The 18213-nt window shown below is 45.2% G+C and overlaps 1 protein-coding gene across 1 annotated transcript in view; it reads right to left on the bottom strand.

Annotated features, from left to right (window-relative positions):
* Nucleotides 1-18213, bottom strand: part of cemip (cell migration inducing hyaluronidase 1) — a 130551-nt gene that overhangs the window by 12080 nt on the left and 100258 nt on the right. Inside the window, 4 exon segments of the mRNA XM_040204675.2 lie at nucleotides 3752-3963; nucleotides 4731-4946; nucleotides 10361-10541; nucleotides 13112-13267. Of these exon segments, the coding sequence (XP_040060609.2) occupies nucleotides 3752-3963; nucleotides 4731-4946; nucleotides 10361-10541; nucleotides 13112-13267 (765 nt within the window).

Here is an 18213-nt window from a genome sequence, read left to right as displayed (position 1 = left end):
TCAGAAAAGTATTGAAAAAATATTTACATTTTGGTACCATATTCTTACTTACATACTCTCATTTGGATGTATAGGACATTTTGTGCAGTCGAAATGACTACGAAGATGGCGCCGTGCGCGGATGGCTGCCTCGGTCCGCATTGTTTTGTGTTGAGTTGTTTGTGTTTAATAATTTTTTTCTACTGTGATTCACTGAGCTCTTTCACCAGAGATGAGCTCTTGGACATCCAGGAAACTGCGGACTTACTTACTTACCGATTACTGGACATTTTGGTGAAATGTGCAATCACCTTATGCATGCAGTGAAGCGGAGAAAGAAACTGGCCGGAGCGGACCGCTTTACCGAGCTCTCTGGCAACACGAAAGGTGGAGGAATACGTTACATGTATCAACAACAGCTGGTGCAACAACGTGTAAGTGATTCTACAGTAGCGTTCTCTTAATCTGGAATCCCCTATTGTTCTCTTAATTTGATACTGGTATGTGTTAGATGGCCCTGCATGCCAACTCGCAGGACGCACAGTGAACGCTCGCCGATCAGATACTGTGTGTCCACAGACCAATGCAGACTCCTTAGTTATCGTCCTTTAGGACTTTAACAAAGGAAACCTCAACCATGAACTCCCCAAACACAGACAGTTAAATGCTTCACCAGAGAGAACACTCTGCCACGGCTACTCCACTATAAGCGGGGCCTACCACGCCGTCCCTCATGCTGCACTGGGACACTGCATACAGGCAGAAATGAAAAATCTGTAAGCCTGTAGTCAGGAAATCAAAGTGGATGAGTATGCAGCATATGTGAGAGCATACATTAGCTGTTGAAGACAGCTGTATTACATTGTGCTGTATGAAGAATCAAAACACAGGTTTGGAAAAACGGTCAGAGACACAAAACGTGTGTACAGAGAGGCTCCAACACCAGTTCTTTGCTAACCAATCTGTCTGGAGCGGTGTGTCTGGACTGTACGGGCAGCCTCACTGGTCCACTGCTTTTATTTATGGGCAACAGGCTTACAGAGTTTTCATTTCTGCCTGTATGCAGAAATCAGATGGATTAAAGCGTGGTCAGAGTGTCGCAGTGCAGCATGAGGGACGGCGTGATAGGCCCTGCTTATAATGGGGTAGCAGAGTGTTCTCCTCTCTGGTGGAGCATTTAACTAATTGTTTGTATTTGGGTGAAGTTTCCTTTGTTAACAAACTGTTAAATAATAAGTCCAGTTTTGTCCGTTCCACACACAGTATCTGGTCGGCGAGCGTTGCTGTGCGCCCTGCACGTTGGCATGCGGAGGAATGTAAACATCGACCACGATGAATGAAGCGTACTCACAGGGGTCGCTTTCGACGCAGTGTTAATTTCGTCAACGAAAACTAAGACGGAAATTTTTCGTTAACGAACCTTTTTTCCATGACTAAGACGGGACGAAGACGTGACGAAAACGATCTTAAAAAATAAAAACTATGACTAAATCTATTCTAACTTTCGTTAACGAGACGAGACGAAAATGTTGGTGGTTGACAAAGTCACAATACTTTTTCCCTCCTAAATTTGCACGCAGACAACAGACAACAGACATGCAAAGTATGGCGGATATTAACGCGTCATGATGACGTCATCCACGAACACAGAACGCTCGCTCACATCTGTGCAGCGGTGGTTCTTGTGCACCGACTACGGACCGTAATGACTATTTTACGCTTCGGCGAGTTTGAATGTGGCTTCCTTAGTTTAGCTCAGCTGTCTCGGTTTAGCTGACTGTTAGCAGGCTGAAGCCGCGGTGCTTCAGAGAAACATGAAGACCCGTTAAACAGGCTGTCGGCCAGCAGAGATCCATGCGGACCTTCTGCTCTGTTCTCTGGCGATGGGAGGCAACGTTTCCTCGGTGGATGAGAAGGCCCGTTACACGCTTCTCCAAACATGTCTAACATAATAAACTCATTGCAGGTTCTGAAGCCTCACGCATTTCAACTATAGTTCACACGCCACATCGTGAGAAGACGGTGTTAAACCTTCTCGGCCACCGTACGTTCGTTACTAAGCAACATAGAGGCGCGCACACACGTGACAGGTGGATCCTTTTGATAGAACTGCGTAGTGCAGGTGAAGGACGTGGCGGCACAGAGCAGGTGGAGGAAAACCCGCAGGACACAAGAGAGAAGAACTGGCCGTGAAACCAAAAAATAAACAAAGACACAAAGAGAAAGAAAAGACTGTTGAATGAAAAGTGGGGGTCCAGTTTAGAATGGCTGGTTTATTTTGCAGCCAAGAAAATAATCTATTGCAAAGATAGTAGGACGTTAAGGGGTCTTTTGTTGGGACAAGCAATTTCACAGTGGAAACAATAAAGGACCATGAAGTTTCCGGTGGCCATGTTGAAAGCATTGCAAGTAAACAGCCAAAGACAACAAAGTGTTGCGTTTAGATCCCTGGTCCTCATGAAGTTGACTTTACACACTTGCCAATTTGCTAAATTGCCTTATGCAAATAAATGCTTTGCTATTTGTTAAAATCCAAATCCTTTCATTTAATGATTTTTCACATGTCATTTATATTAGCTCACGCAAACACTTCAACCATTTGTTCTTGGCCCGCCTCCTCTGTCACACTTTACAACCCATTGTGGCCCGCGAGTCAAAAAGTCTGCCGACCCCCTGTCCTAGGAGGGACTTCTAATGGACAACCAAGTACTGCAAGCTAGACTATTATGCAGTTGTAGACACAACACAGGGGGTCCCTGGGCCACATAAAAGGAGTTTAATATGGCTATTAAATGTGACTAAAACTAGACTAAAGCTAATTACATTTTAGTCTAGTTTTTGTCGACTAAAACTAAGAAGGAAAAAAATGACTAAATGTGACTAAAACTAATATCCATTTTTGTCTAAAGACTAAGACTAAATAAAAAATAGCTGCCAAAATTAACACTGTTTCAACGTAAGCCTCCTGCTGCCCGCAAGGCTGCGATTGGTCTTCTAACTACAGCCTTTACGGGGTCTCACATTTCCGTTTTCATAGCATATATTAGAATATTATTAAAACGAAGATCAGATTGAAGAGCTTTTGTCGGAAGAAATGCGTAAATATGACCACTTCTACAACCCGTCATTGGTGGACTATAAGGACGCGCGGATGACCTCTGATTCATGGAGGGAGATCGCCGCAAACGTCGGTTTGCTGGTCGAGGGGAACAAAGTTGTGGAGGAAAATACGGGATAAATGTGTTCGCGATGAAAAGCAGAAGTGGCGATGCACGGGGCAATAAAGTCTATGATAAATAAACAACAAACCAACGACTTCCACACACAAAGACGTCACTCTCTAGGTCATCTTCGACAAAAAACGTTACTCCACCTGTTGTTCTGGAGGTGATTTGCTCTGCAACACACGCAAGCCTTTTAGAACCATAAATAGGTGTGCGTCGACAGGACTGCGTAACAACGCAGAAGCATGCGCCAGCCTCATAACTGCCAAAATTTGACGAATCCAATTGTGTTCCTCAATTGATCTGTTCTCTACAGCATTGTGAAAATTGTGATATTTGAAAAACTAAATTGGTATTGTTATTGGTATAAAAATTTGTATTATTGGTATAAAAATGGGTATTATTATTATTATTAAATTGTAAAGTCATCATACCATGTTATTTCTAATCTAATATTTCTTTCTTATTTCTTATCTGCTTCATGTGAGGCTGGTGTCTGCCATGAGTGTGTGAGTGCCGGCACAGGTGCTGTTTGTGTTATCACTGACTTGTTGAAGTTGATGAGCCAGATGGTGACCTCAGCAGGTGTTGCCTGATCCCAGTGGATAGTGTAGCTTTTGGCCAGTGTGATCACTGGCTGAAACTGTTGGTAGTGTTTCTTCTTCCCCAGTGCGCCCTCCAGCGTTAAGGGCCGATCAGGGTACTCATCCCTCACCATGTGCATGATAAGGTTGGCGGGGTTACGTGTCTGGACATAGATCTGGAGCATAGATTCAATTTGAACAATTTGTTTTTAAAAGTTGCACCCAGTAATAATATTTAACTAAATGTGTTCAATTTAATCGTGATGAATACAGATTGGGAGTATCACTTACCTATCAATGGCTCTCAACATAGCGAAGGCAAACAATGCTAAGAGTGTGAACACTGGCAGGGTGAGTGATACACTTCTATGACCAGGTTGTTGGTCTGGGCGGCGTATCAGCTGTGAGCCAACAAGTGGGGCATGCTCACATGCACTAATGTGCAATAAAAAGCGTGCCAACATGCTTGATACATGATTTTAGCGAATCGTCTCATAGGAGTGTACCATAAACAGTGGTCTTATATTGTTTTTGCAGCTCAGATGGTTCAGTAAAGTTTGGCTACATAGGAAATTGTCGTTTTAAAAATGTTTTTAGAAAAAAATAAGTATTTATCAGTCAGAAAATAAGCAATGCTATGTAAAATCAACATTTTATAATCTGACTTTTGTTTGCTGAAATTGTTCTGTGTCTTGGTACTGTTTCTTAAACTGTTAAATATAAAACATTTGAAACTACCATGATCCGAGAAAAAATTTCGCATTTTTGTATCTACTATATGATGCACTATATGTCCAATCATGTTTGAAAAGAACTATGCTTGGGACACGGAATTTGTGATAATCTAATGACAAAAGGTGGCACTGGCAAGCAGTAGATCGGTGCTTGTGAAGGCAGATTTTTGAGGATGAAAGCGCCCAAAGTTTGTCGCCCACTGTCTCACCTGTGCATAGCGGCCGGTGCAGATAGCAGCCTTCCAGTCAGGCACGTCAATGCAGTCAGGGTGACGGAGCAACCAGTTGTCCTCTTTAACCAGGAAGACTCCGGGGTACTCGCTGACTGAACCATCAATATCGTGGAAGATGGTCGTCTTGTCCCCGTCCATCTGCATCTTATTGAACCAGAGACCTGGCTCCCCAAAAAACACCCGAGAAGTGATCTATAGTTGAGGAATGAGTGAAAGGCATACATTTATAGTTGCTTGTAGGGTTTTCTATATTGTATCAATGGGATTGTCTGGGGATATTCCTCATTTCCCAAACTTTGAACCTTCTTTAAACCAGACTAGAGATTTACCAAACTTACTTAGAAGTCCTGTATTTTACCTGGAGCCAGGGGAGGTTGCATAGGACCGGGGTCTGTTCGTATGTGTTCATAGTGGCGGGTGGATGTGAGCAGTCGAGCGGCAGAGTTCGGAATATATTGAAGTTTATTGAGGATTTCGTTTGGAGAACTGTAGAGGATGCTGTTGCAGTAGTCTAGTCTGGAGGTTATGAGGTCATGGATGAGAATTCCGGTGGTGGCAGAGGAGAGGGAGGGTTTGAGCCGTGCAATGTTCCTGAGGTGCTATATTACTGTACAGTTTCTGAGAAAATTAAAGGCTGAGGTCAAAGGTTGTATAAGAATTTCCCTCAGCAGAGGTTGTTCTTCCTGAGGCAGCTGAATAAATTCAACCTGCCAAAGACGATGATGGTGCACTTTTACACGGCCATCATCGAGTCCATCCTCTGCTCCTTCATCACCGTCTGGTACGCTGCAGCCACAGCCAAGGACAAGGGCAGGCTGCAGCGTGTCATCCGTTCTGCAGAGAGGGTGATCGGCTGCAATCTGCAGTCCCTCCAGGACTTGTTGGCTTCTAGGTCCCTGAAGCGAGCTAAAACGATAAAAAGATCGTAGCCGACCCCTCTCATCCCGGACAGAAACTGATTGTGTCCCTTCCATCTGGCAGGAGGCTGAGGTCCATCAGGTCTAAGACCACCCGCCACACGAACAGTTTTTTCCCGTCGGCAGTCGGGCTCAGCAACAGAGCCCGGTCCACCACTGACTGACTCTGACATCCCACCGGTCACTTTCTTTCACACTGCACACGTCACTTTCACTTGTCACTTTCATTTGTCGCTTTCTGTTCCCTGGTGCACTTTATTTTAAAATATTTTAAACTTTAACTTTTATTCCTTTATTTTTAAACTAACCCATAGCCTTATATTACTAAACCATAGCATTATATAATTTATTTTATTCCTCTTGCACTGTTGTCTTGTCATCCATTGTCGTACTGTCTGCTGTTATGCACCAACCGCCAAGTCAAATTCCTTGTATGTCTGACACATTATGGCATTAAATGTTTCCTGATTCCTGATTGTCATTCCTAGTCACTGTCGCAGTAGTGGCCTTTGCCTTTAAAGGAGGCCCCGACCCTCAATAATAATAATAATAGGCCGTGCTTCCGATGGTGGGGTGAAGGAGCGACTGCTCCCCCAACCCGACCTGCCAAGCCGGTTAAGGATTTGCCAACTTCCCTTACTTACCTTGATTTTACAAGCCAGAGGCTGTTCACCTTGGCTATTCACCACCGGAAACACTTCTATTCATTTTTTTTTTTTTTAACACTTAAGGGCCCCTCTCTCTCACAAAGAAAAGAAAACTCTCCCAAGGGCTCCCCCCAGCTTCTCGGGAATCGTTTGCGTTTACTGCACCGGGTGCCTCGTGGCGCCTATCTCAATCACTCGAGTTCCAGTGGCAAGGGCCCTTTATGGTCACACGGCGGGTTGGGGATGTCACCTATGAGGTGGTGCGTTTTGGGAGGGGCGGAGATACACAGATATACCACCTCCACCTCTTGAAAGCATGGAGGGAGGTGGAGCCTGTTTCTCTGGCGTCTGCAGTATCTGAGAGAGAGGAACTGGGGCCTGAGGTCCCAAAATCGGCTAATCCGGCCTCGCTCCTTTATGAAGACCATCTCTCCGTGACCAGAGGGCAGACATTGCCGTGTTGCAACAACAATTTACTGACGTTTTCTCCCTTCTGCCAGGTCACGCAAACCTCATCGCACACCAGATCGAGACTCCTCCGGGCGTGACGGTGCATTCACGGCCCTATTGGCTACCTGAGCACAAAGAAAAGTGGGAATTGGCTGCTATGCTGGAGATGGGGGGTAATAGAAGAGTCCCACAGTGATGGTGTAGCCCCATTGTTCTGGTGGTCAAGAATAATGCGTGGACTATTGTAGGGTGAATGATGTGACGCGTTTTGATGCCTACCCAATGCCCCAGGTCGACAAATTCCTGGACCGACTGGGCACTGCATCTTTCTTTACGACCGTGGAAGTGCTACTGGCAGATTCCTCTGTCACCAGAGTCCAAGGAAAAAACGGCGTTCTCCACTTTCACCACGCTTCCCTTCGGCTTGTTCGGACCTCGTCGGTGTCCCACCCACATTTCATCGCCTCATGGACCGGGTGCTGCGTCCGCACTCTGCGTATGCTGCCACTACCTGGATGATGTCATCATTCACAGCACCACCTGGGCAGAGCATGTGCACCGGGTGGGCGCGGTGCTGGAGTCCCTGAGGCAGGCTGGGTTCACTGCCAATCCAGGGAAGTGTGCTGTTGGACGGAGAGAGGTACGGTATTTGGGGTACCACTTGGGTGGTGGGCAGGAGCGCCCTCAGGTGGACAAGACTGCGATAAGTGAGGCGGCTACAGACGGTTCATCCGGACCTTCGCGGAGCTGGCCAGCCCCTTGACCGACCTGACCCGGAAAGGTGCATCAGATCTGGTCCAGTGGACGGAGCAGTGCCAGTGGGTGTTTGAGAAAATAAAGCAGGCTCTCTGTGGGGAACTTCTTCACGGACCTAACTTCTCTCTTCCCTTTACTTTGCAGACTGATGCGTTGAACAGAAGGCTGGGGGCCGTTTTGTTCCAGCAGGTGGAGGGGGTTGAGCCGGATGACTCCCCGGGCCTACGTCGGGTGGGGGGGCTCAGCTGAGCTTAATCTCTGTGGGTGTGGGTGTGTGTGCGTGTCTCCCTCCCCAATAAAGGGCAGTAGGGACTTGTAGGGTGGGAAAAGGAGGGGTCGAATGAAGAGTGTGACCGGCGAATACGCTGTATTCAAGAGTGCTCAATCTGACTGCTAGCGAAGCCACCATGCAGAGCAGCACGTCTCTCTCTTCGGCCACCGGCGCTGTACGCGACACCAACATTTTCCGACGTGCACAGCCCGTCTGCTAGCAGCAGTTCCAAGTTGTAAACAGAGGGCATGGCGGCGTTGCTTCGGTGTTCTTTGTCATTGAGCCGTATTAAGCTGCTGACACGTGACTTAATTTTCCTCCTTTATGAAGACCATTTGATTCTTTTTGTTTTGTTTTGTGTTTATTTTATGCTGCAATGTGTCAACATGATATACAATTACTACATTCTGTCACACGCCAGATAAACGATATGCTCTTGTGCCTAATGCAGCTCTTCTGTGTTGCACCTACTGCAATCACGACATCAATACATGGAGACACACAAGGAGCGTCAATCCAACATAAATGCGTTCAATACAAGTTACATATCTTTAGTTCCTGCACAATGACCATAAATTAAATGATTAATATTCCCAAAATTCCAATGAAGTAATACATACACTTCCGGCTCTTACAGAGACTGTATGTCTACTGTAAACTGTTAACAGTTCATGTATTGTCCATAATTTGAAGTAAAATAATGGAAAACGAGTATTGTTTTAGGCATTGTTTAGGCACCGGTATGTTTTATAAGTATCGTTTTAGCACTGGTATCAGGAAAACCCCAAACAATACTCATCCATAGTGGATAATTGTATAATTATAACATCTTGAGACCGAATTGAATGGTGGGGGAAACACTGTATGCTTTGGTATTCTCATTGTTGTTGGTATTGAGTTGCCATTTTCTCACAATTTTCATGTATACACTGAGATTTCACACTTATTTGGTCATGGAAATTTAGTTTGAAGTCATGGAAAAGTCATGGAAATCCACCGTTCAAAATGTGTATGAACCCTGAGTGTTACCTTTTTTGGATCAAGGTTTAAAGACAGAGATCTGGTCTAAAGACAAAGATTGAGAGAATACGAATATCATGTCATTGTTACTGATTTCATTTACTTTGATATTCTCATGGAAATCGACATGGGCATAGAGGCCAACTTGAACAAGGAACAAGTGACCTTTTATGGATCTGGTTTAAAGATGGTTCAAAGATTGGGAAATGACAAATATCATGTAATTTTTACTGATTTCCTCTTTACTTTTCTCAGAAACTGTAGAGTAATATTTCATGGATGTGGTGGCGGGCGTGGTTTGGCTCAGCTGCAGAGGGGACGGAGAGGGGAGTGGCTCGGGGAACGGTGCCAGTAGAAGGCATAATTGGCCTCAGGTGGAGGTAATGTGTGTGTGTTTGTCCTTAAGTAGGAGTGATCCGAGCGAGGAGAACTCAGCCAGGCGAGGAGGCTGGAACCGGACGTGTGTTGTGTGGAAACAGAAAATAAAGATTGTATATCGAAACCTCCTACTGCATCCTCGTCATTCCGGGACCCCCCACAGGACCAACCTGTTACAGTGGTACCCAACATGGCTGGGGGGTGGACATGGCAGACTACCACCACCAGCAGGGGCCCAGCCGATTGTGGTGCTCGGCCGGAACGTGCGGCCATCCAGAGAGGGCAGGCGGAGGCTAACCGGCGGTTCCCGAAGGCGTTCCAGGCCCAGATGGGGAGACAGGCCCAGGCGCTGGAACAGCTGGCCCGCGGCCGCGCCCCCGACACAGGGACCCGCGGCGCTCGCCGGCTTCGCGCTCTACCGAATGGCAGCGGGGGACGACGTCCAGTCGTTCCTGGAGGCCTTCGAGGCGACGCGGAGCCATGCAGATGGCCGGCGGGGGAGTGGCCGGTGCGGCTTTTGCCTCTCCTGACCGGGGAGGCACAGACCGCGGCCATGGGGCTGCTACCGGCGCCGCGGCGCGACTACGGCAACATTAAAAAGGAGTGTTGGAGGTGCGGGCGGCTCGGACACCTCCGGAGAGAGTTCCCGCTGACGGAGGTGGGACAGGTGATCCGAGTTGCCGGCGTTCCGGCACCTGCCCCCGGTCCGGGAGCGACGTACCGCGTTCCAGGTAAGAATCCAGGGGGGTACACGCCAGGCGATGGCAGATTCGGGCTGTACGCAGTCTATGATTCACCAGAGCCTGGTTCGGCCGGAGGCATTGGTGGAGGCAGCGCGGGTGAAAATAAGGTATGGGGACGTTTACGAGTATCCTATAGTATCAGTGGAAATTAGGTATATGGGGAAAAAGCATAGAGTAAAGGTCGCGGTTAGCTCCCGCCTGACGCACCCCGTAATTTTGGGTACAGATTGGCCGGGGTTTGATAAGCTAATGGAGCGGGCTGCGGGGGTGCGTTCACGACCAACAGGGTTAAGCGGTATGTGTGCTGTGCTCATCGGTGACGCGGGGTCGTCTGACACTGCAGACGGGGAGGGGGAACCAGCGGGGCCTCCCGTGGCCTGTTCTGTGATAAAGGTTGTAAATCAAAACCTAGATGCTAACTCACTGGTACGCGGTCAAAGATGATGTTAGACACATTATTGTTGGGGCAGCTCTGCCATGAGTTGTTGAGCCTGAAGCCAATTGCACTGGTGTGCCGTCCATCCATCGCTGTGTATTTCCGAAACGTACAATTCTGCATGTTGATAGGCCCATCGTAGATCTGCATGCCTCGGATAGGAAAATCTCTGCAGGGAAACAGACACACACACACACACATAGACCCATCAGCAATTTGATGGAGTTAAAACAACTTTAGCCATTGTAACCATTCTTGAGGTTAGTCTGGATGCTAATTCCAATTGAAAAAGACAGTGTCTGTTTTGCACATTTATTTAGTGTGGTCATTGGGACATATTCAAGTGCAGACCTACACCACCAAAGTAAATAACACAAATTTAGAAATACAAAGATACCCCAACTAACTCTAACTGAACTCTGATTGAGGAAAGAAATGTGTGTACAGCTGACTCACTCGCCATGGAACTAGTTGTGTAAAACAATAATGATATTATGATGATATAATATCATTACAATCATCTCTTTTCCCACACAATAGAAGAATCTTTGATAATACTGCTGATGAGATCATTCCCCCTGTACTTTCTAGCTCAGCAAGTCTTTATTTAACTGGCTCTCCATCTGCAATCAACCTACGGGGTATAAAAGCTTTGACTGGAAAAGTGTTAAATGTCCTCACTTTGCTTCTTCATGAAGAGCGGCCGCTGTTTCAGTTTGAATGCACTTCAGTAATTGCATTGCAAAGACATGTCCAGATTTGCAGCACAAAAGGTATCTTGTCTAGTGTACGAAAGGTTGCAAAACTTCGGGAATATTAAAAATTGGAAACTTTCCATGGGAATATACAGGAATTAAGGAGAATAAACTGGACATTTGGGGTATTTACCATCATATTAAACAGTCAATAAAATAATAAAACTTACAGACCTATACATATACACATTTTCAATGCTAGAAGTTGGATTTTCCTTTCCTATGGCAAAACAAAATTTTGTTAATCAGTGGTGAGGCATTTGGATTTGAGGGCTTCATCTGACTAGATTAACTGGGTTTAGGAAAATTGTATTCGTTAAATAGGCTTCTCTGCTAGATTACTCTTGTATCTAGATTGCTGGTTAGTACGATTTCTGTTTTGTTTCCTGGAAACAAAATTTGAATTTGGGATTTTTGTTTTTACTTTTTGTTTTTACTCAAGTAACTGAGACTCTGACACTTCATCTTAATCCCCTTCACTTCTCTTTCACCCCCTTGTCCCGAGACCAAGTTCTTACCTTGGTATCCTCTGTCCGCCCAACCACCTGCTCACTTGAACCTTGTGCTCCCACCACTGGGTCCCTCGAGCTTCTGTCCTTCACCCCTCCTCTTCTTTCTGAACACCAACTACCTCGGTTTTGTCATCCACTTTCCTCAATCTGAGACCTATGGATTAGGTTAGTAGGAGCACGAATCTGCCTCAGTGGATGGCCCGCACCACCCGAAAATTAATCTGAAGACTGAACTGAACCTGAAGACTGAACCTTCCAGGGAAAGGCTCTTCCATCAACCCCTTGACAGTTACCTTTGACCACTGTGTTCTGACCCCATACCTGACTGCTATGAACCTCGGTAGAACACTCGAAAGTAAAATTCCCCTCACTACCAACATTACAGCAACAACACTGTAACGTGGTGATCCTTGCAAACCTTACCGTCCCTGCCCTCTCACTCTGCTGTGCATCTGCCAATCTGCTTGATGTTCCCTCAGAGAGAGCTAATCTCTCAACGACATCCCAACCATTTGCGGTCCCAGGTCCTTTATGGTGGAATACGCTCCCCAATGACATCAGGACTGCAGAAAGCCTATACAATTTCAGATGCTAACTAAAAACACTCTACCAACTATTCCTGCACAAGGTAATACTTAGTTAGCACTTATGATGCCACTTACTTATAGTACTTTGAATTTTGGGTTTCTTCATTCTTGTTATTCTGGGTCTTTACCCTCTTGGTTGAATGCACTTATTGTAAGCCGCTTTAGATAAAAGCTTCAGCTAAATTAAAAATGTAACTGTAGAGCAAAGCTGTCCTTCAGTCAGAAAATAAGCAATTTGATCCACGGCACCGCTATCTCACGGCGAAGTCTCCTTGGTTGTCCCTAAACCCAAATTGCTGCCAGAGCTGTGACTACAGTGTTGAATGTTGTTTGGTATGACAGGTATGTCTCTTCTAAATAAAAAGTTACAACTGGAGAACCCTCCTGGGCTCTAGTTGTCTGGGTTCTGGTGTATTTAACAAGCTGTACTGAATGTTATCAGAGAATTAAATGGGCGCTGGCGCTCTAAAACCTATCTACACATACTATTAGGCTTCCTTTGGCCGGTCAAGGCATTATGATGGTAGTGATGAAAAGATGATCATAAATATGCATGAGGTGTTGTGAAGCGAATGTGTCAAGATTTTTATATTGAACTATTGGTAAAAGGCACATCTAGATTCCTATAAACTAGGACAAGGGCCATGTCTCTTTCACAAGGATATGATGTCTACATGGGCAAACACATTACCACGACATCCAAAATCCGGACCATGACCACAATACTAGTGTTCATGCAAATGTTTAAATGCCTCTAAATCAATGGTTGAATGACAACTTTTGGGTCCTCGATACCAAGGTAAGGAAAATACAATATCTAACCATTTAATACCTGATGCATCTGTGAAACCAAAACAAGAAGTTCAAATAGGCTGTGTCACATACATGCCACGAGGTAGTGTTCTGCCAGTGAGGTCAGAGCCCCCGGGGCCCCAGATGTTGTTGTCAAGGAGAGGCATCCCCCGATTGTCACTTTCCCCAACAAACAGCGAGTTTTTCACCTGCTGACGAGAGCCGTCATCATCTGGAAACGTCCCTCCACTGCACAGACACACAGATAGATTACGTTTACTGTATAATAAAGATGACATGCTTCTCTGTTTTCATAACAAAGAAAACAACACATTTCAGATAAAGATACAGATAAGATACAACTACAGACTGAGAACACAAAGCAGCGTGAATGAGCAGGTCAACATAGGCTGAGCGGTTACCGGGCCAGAAAAGACATCATTATGATGAATATATTACTGTACTGTAAGAGGACAAGCTTCATTTCCTCTGCATGGCTCATGGATAAGCATTAATAACTGTTTAATCTATTTGTCTAATTTTGGAGTGTGTATGTGTTAGCTAGTTTTGTGTCACTACACACTACATAACGGAGCAGGGCATGGTAAAATAAATAAATCAATAAAATGATTGTCATGCTCCTGGGTGACTGGGTAGAAGGTCCATTATAATCTATGACAGCACTGTCAAACTCAATCACAAAAGTAAAAGTAAAGTAAAAGCCAAAATTAAAAACTACGTTGAGGGCCAATCAGGGTCAACATTTGATAAACAGTGCAAAAGAATACATGTTTATATGCAACATTGTTTTCTGTAGATAAAGAAAAAGAATGGTCTTAATAAGGCAATAAACACTTTCAAAAGTACTGAGCCCATCAGTACTGTGTTTTATCCAGCCTATTGTATGGTTCTGAATGCTATTGTATGGTTCTGAATGCTGGAGACTGACTGGAGACTGACAGCAGAAGATCTCAACATACCACAGGAGTTTTTATACACAATAATACATGGCAAATTTAATTCACATAGAGGAAATTGTTCTCTGCATTTAACCCATCCCAAACATTGAGACTAGTGGGCTGCTGTAAAGGCGCCCGGGGAGCAGGTAGGGTTTAGGTGTCTTGATCAGGGACACTTTTTTTGACACTGACATGCAACATGGAGCAGCTGGGGTTCAAACCGCAAACCCTGCGGTTCCTGGCGCACCCACCCATGGGCAAATACTTTTCTAGCCAGACACCATTTCAAAAAGATCAAGTTATATTCTTTCATTACGGCACACCAGCTCAACAAACAAGGCAAACCGACTCCAGCAACAAGGGCTGAGCGAGACTATCGTGAAAGCACAGGTCTGTGATGCTTTGGGCAGGCTCACGGTTGCACCCGCTGTCCGTTTACGACAGTAACTAGAGAATGGCAGGTGCTTTCAGAGTTAGAACGCCAGAGAAGTCACTAGATTTGTCGCAAGTATCTTTGCAGTGCCTTCTGGGACGTGTGTGTCCTATTAAACAGTGGGCCAGTTATGATAGACATATATTTTCTGGGGGGCTGGATATCATTTTATTATACCCCGTATTCTTGTATTTCATGGAATTATTATTATTATTCTTTCCAGTGTTCTGCCTTTTTGGGAGCTTTATCACGTCCCAAAAGTTAGTAAATTTGAAATGCGTATCAGGACTGGTGAACATTTTGGGGTCTCATATTAAAGAAATGTGAAAAACACCATTTTTGAAGACTAGGCGGCCCTGTAGTATTAAACTATGGGAGCATGGTGCTTTGGCAAAATACTATAATTCACCATAAAAATTGAAGTGGTTGGAAATAAATATCTAATCTGCTCCACATTTATAATATGTCATGGCATTTTTACCTAACACTAGTGAAAATGACAAGTGACCTACTTGCATCCGACAAAGGACTCGTCTCTGTTCTTGTCTTGTTGTACCTTAGTTCTGCGTTTGACAGCATTTATCATTGCATCCTGTTGCAGAGAGTTGTGGCATTAGGAAGTTACATGTTGTACAGAAAAGATCCGTCTGGTACGCTGCAGCGACAGCCAAGGACAAGGGCAGGCTGCAGCGTGTCATCCGCTCTGCAGAGAGGGTGATCGGCTGCAATCTGCCCTCCCTGCAGAACTTGTTCGCTTCTAGGACCCTGAAGCGAGCTAAAAAGATTGTTCACTTTTCACTCAACACTTTTGTCACTTCCTGTTCGTTAGTGCACTTTATTTTTTTTAATATTTTTTAACTTTATTCTTTTATTTTAAACTAACCCATAGCCTTATACTACTAACCCATAGCATTAGCATTTTATTTTATTTTATTACTCGTGCAATGCTGTCTTGTAGTCTATTGTCATACGGTCCACTGTCACGCACCAACCGCCAAGTCAAATTCCTTGTATGTCTGACATATTTTGGCAATAATTGATTCCTGATTCCTGAATAAGCTTGATGGACTGGTTGCTCAAGGTGCAGCCGTTGGTGTACAGAGAGAAGAGCAAAGGGGAAAGAACACAGCCTTGGAGGGAACCGGTGCTGACGGACTGAGAAGCTGAGACATGTTTCCTCAGCCTCACATGCTGCTTTCTGTCAGACAGGACGTCTGTGATCCACTTGCAGGTGGAGTTGGGCACGTGCTGCTGAGCTTATCCTGCAGCAGAGACAGGATGATGGTGTTGAATGCAGAACTGTATTCCACAAACAGGATCCTGGCGTAGGTTCCTGGGCAGGTTCCTAGCTGTTGGAGGATGAAGTGGAGGGCCATGTTGACAGCATCATCTACAGATCTGTTGGCAGTCAGCGTGGTTACATGGATTCGAATAACTGGCTTAGTCGGACTGAAATCGAATTATCCGTTTCATGTAAACACCTTTGTCCGACTATGTGCGGTCCGACTACGATCCGATTAACACCCCTGGATAACTCGATCCGATCCAGTTGATAGTTTGACTATTGCGGCATGTAACGGTGAATCGGATAAGGAACTGGACTTTGCGTCTTTGCGCATGCTTGAGATCCCGACGGCGTCTTCTCTCCGTTATCAAATCAGCCAATAGCGCCATTGGCATTCGCTGTACTCCTATTAACATCATGCAAAAATAGTAGAGGGTTGTAGCTTCACCTTGCTCTCCGTTCGCCATCTTTCTCGTAATGTTGATGTTGTTGTTGGTAGTGGTGAAGCGGTCAAGCGGAAATGCTGTATCACAACTAGTTGTAATGAAAACAGCGCCACCTATCGTATCGGACATGACATGCTTTCCGCCAATGATTCGATTTATTTACTGCCATGTATATTGGGATAATAGCACCTCCCCCCGAAAGATAGCATAGTTTGACTAAGCAAAGATTCGAATTATACCATCATGTAAACACACTGAGTGCTTCAAGCTGTGGGGGTAGAGAGACTCCGGGCAGGCTGTTTTGCGGGGTTTTTGTTTTTTAAAGAGCCCGTTAATGTCTCTCTCCAGAATAGAGAGGGTCGTTACTGGGGAGGGGGGTGGGAAGGTTGATACAGAGGTGTAAGCCTCTGGTGGGCTGAGGGAAGGATTCTGGTCTGGGGCAGGTTGGTGGAGCTGTGGGGGATAGAGTCAGGACTGTCTATTTAGGAAGTTCATGGCTGACTTTTCCTTTGTTAAAGAACAATAACTAAGGAGACTGTGTTGGTCCGCTCCACACGCCGTATCTGGTCATTGAGTGTTCGCTGTGCCTCCTGCACGTTGCCCGCCGGTGGCATGTGCAACGATCAGGATGAATGAAGCAAACTCACAGGGGGAGTAAAAGGGTTTACAGTTGATGATAAAGGATTCCAGATCACAGTGAGAACAGAGAACAGTGTTTAAGAATCACTAGTAGAACCAGTCTTCGTCTTGCCGGAGAGCTCCGAGAAGCTGGAACACAAAACGGAGGATGCAGGAAAGTCTCTGTCTCTCCTCACCAGCAACTGAAGTTCGTTCAGTTTGTTGCACAGTGATCGTACGTTGGAGAGAAAGATGCCTGGCAGCGTTGTGCGAGAACCACGTTTTCGGAGTTGCACTAACGAGCCAGATCGTTTACCTCTTCTACGGCATCTCACCGTGTCAGTAAAGGTGAGGGCACCTTTGACGAGAATGTCCAGTAATTCCACGGAAGAAAAAATAAAAGTTGGAGGTAACTCCGCTGGAATTGTTTTTCATAAGCTCATCTCTCGTGAAAGAGCTCCGGGAATCCCAGGAAAAAAAAAGAATAAAACCGAACAGCACAGCAGCCATCTGCGGCGCCATCTTGGATTAGATTAATGCAATGTTTTATCATCAGGCTGCTTTAAGTCTCTTAAGCCTTTTCAGTTAATTCAGAATGCTGCAGCACAGGCATGGTCCTAAGCTGATTTTCAAGTTCAGATGAACCGACTGGTGAAGGCAGAAAAATGGAGAAAGGTAGCAAACCTGGACATTTTCATTTTCAGAGTTTTCTCTTTGTTTAGAACTTTTGGGGGTGAACGGACTGCCCGATCATGGGTGGGTAGGCGTGCAGGCTCTGTCCGCTGGTGGGAGCGTGCCCACCTGTGTGTGCGAGCATGTGTGTGTCCACCGGGACGGAACTGCTGTGCACAGCAAAAGGTGGATAGAAAAATCCTTTTTTCCAAGTAGATAAACGTGAAAAGACAAACTTCCAGACTTGACTATTGGGGGGGATGGATTCTATAATGGCAAGGGAAGCACAGATTTTAAATCTCTTCCAGACGGACATGGACTTCTCTGTACAGTGAGTCTCAGGTGTTTACTTTAGAGCTGGACCAGTTCACTCAAAGAGGGACATCTGCTACTGAACAAAGACGATTGAATATTGTCTATTGTACGTCATGTTAGTTAGAAGGTAACTTTTTTTCTATAACAAACTAGATAAAACGTTAATGCAATGGCAAATAACCTTTGTTGGGTTTGGTTTGGTATTTGATTACATTAATGTTGAGATTTACAATACACATTTAACTGCTACTGTGTAAAGAGAATACTGTTAAAAAACATCTTATTAAAGTGTTTGCACCAATGAAAGTGTGAAATACAGTACTTTTCAGGAATCAGGAATCAGGAAACATTTATTTACCAAAATATGCCAAACATACAAGGAATTTGTCTTGGCGGTTAGTGCGCGACAGTAGACAGACAAGACAGCAGTGCACAAGTAATAAAATAAAGTAAAATCAAATGCTAAT

The sequence above is a fragment of the Gasterosteus aculeatus genome, chromosome 12, assembly GCF_964276395.1.
Source record: "Gasterosteus aculeatus chromosome 12, fGasAcu3.hap1.1, whole genome shotgun sequence".
NCBI classification, from domain to species: Eukaryota; Metazoa; Chordata; class Actinopteri; order Perciformes; family Gasterosteidae; genus Gasterosteus; species Gasterosteus aculeatus.
Note: the sequence above shows the minus strand (reverse complement) of the source record. Positions and strands in the feature narration are given on the sequence as shown.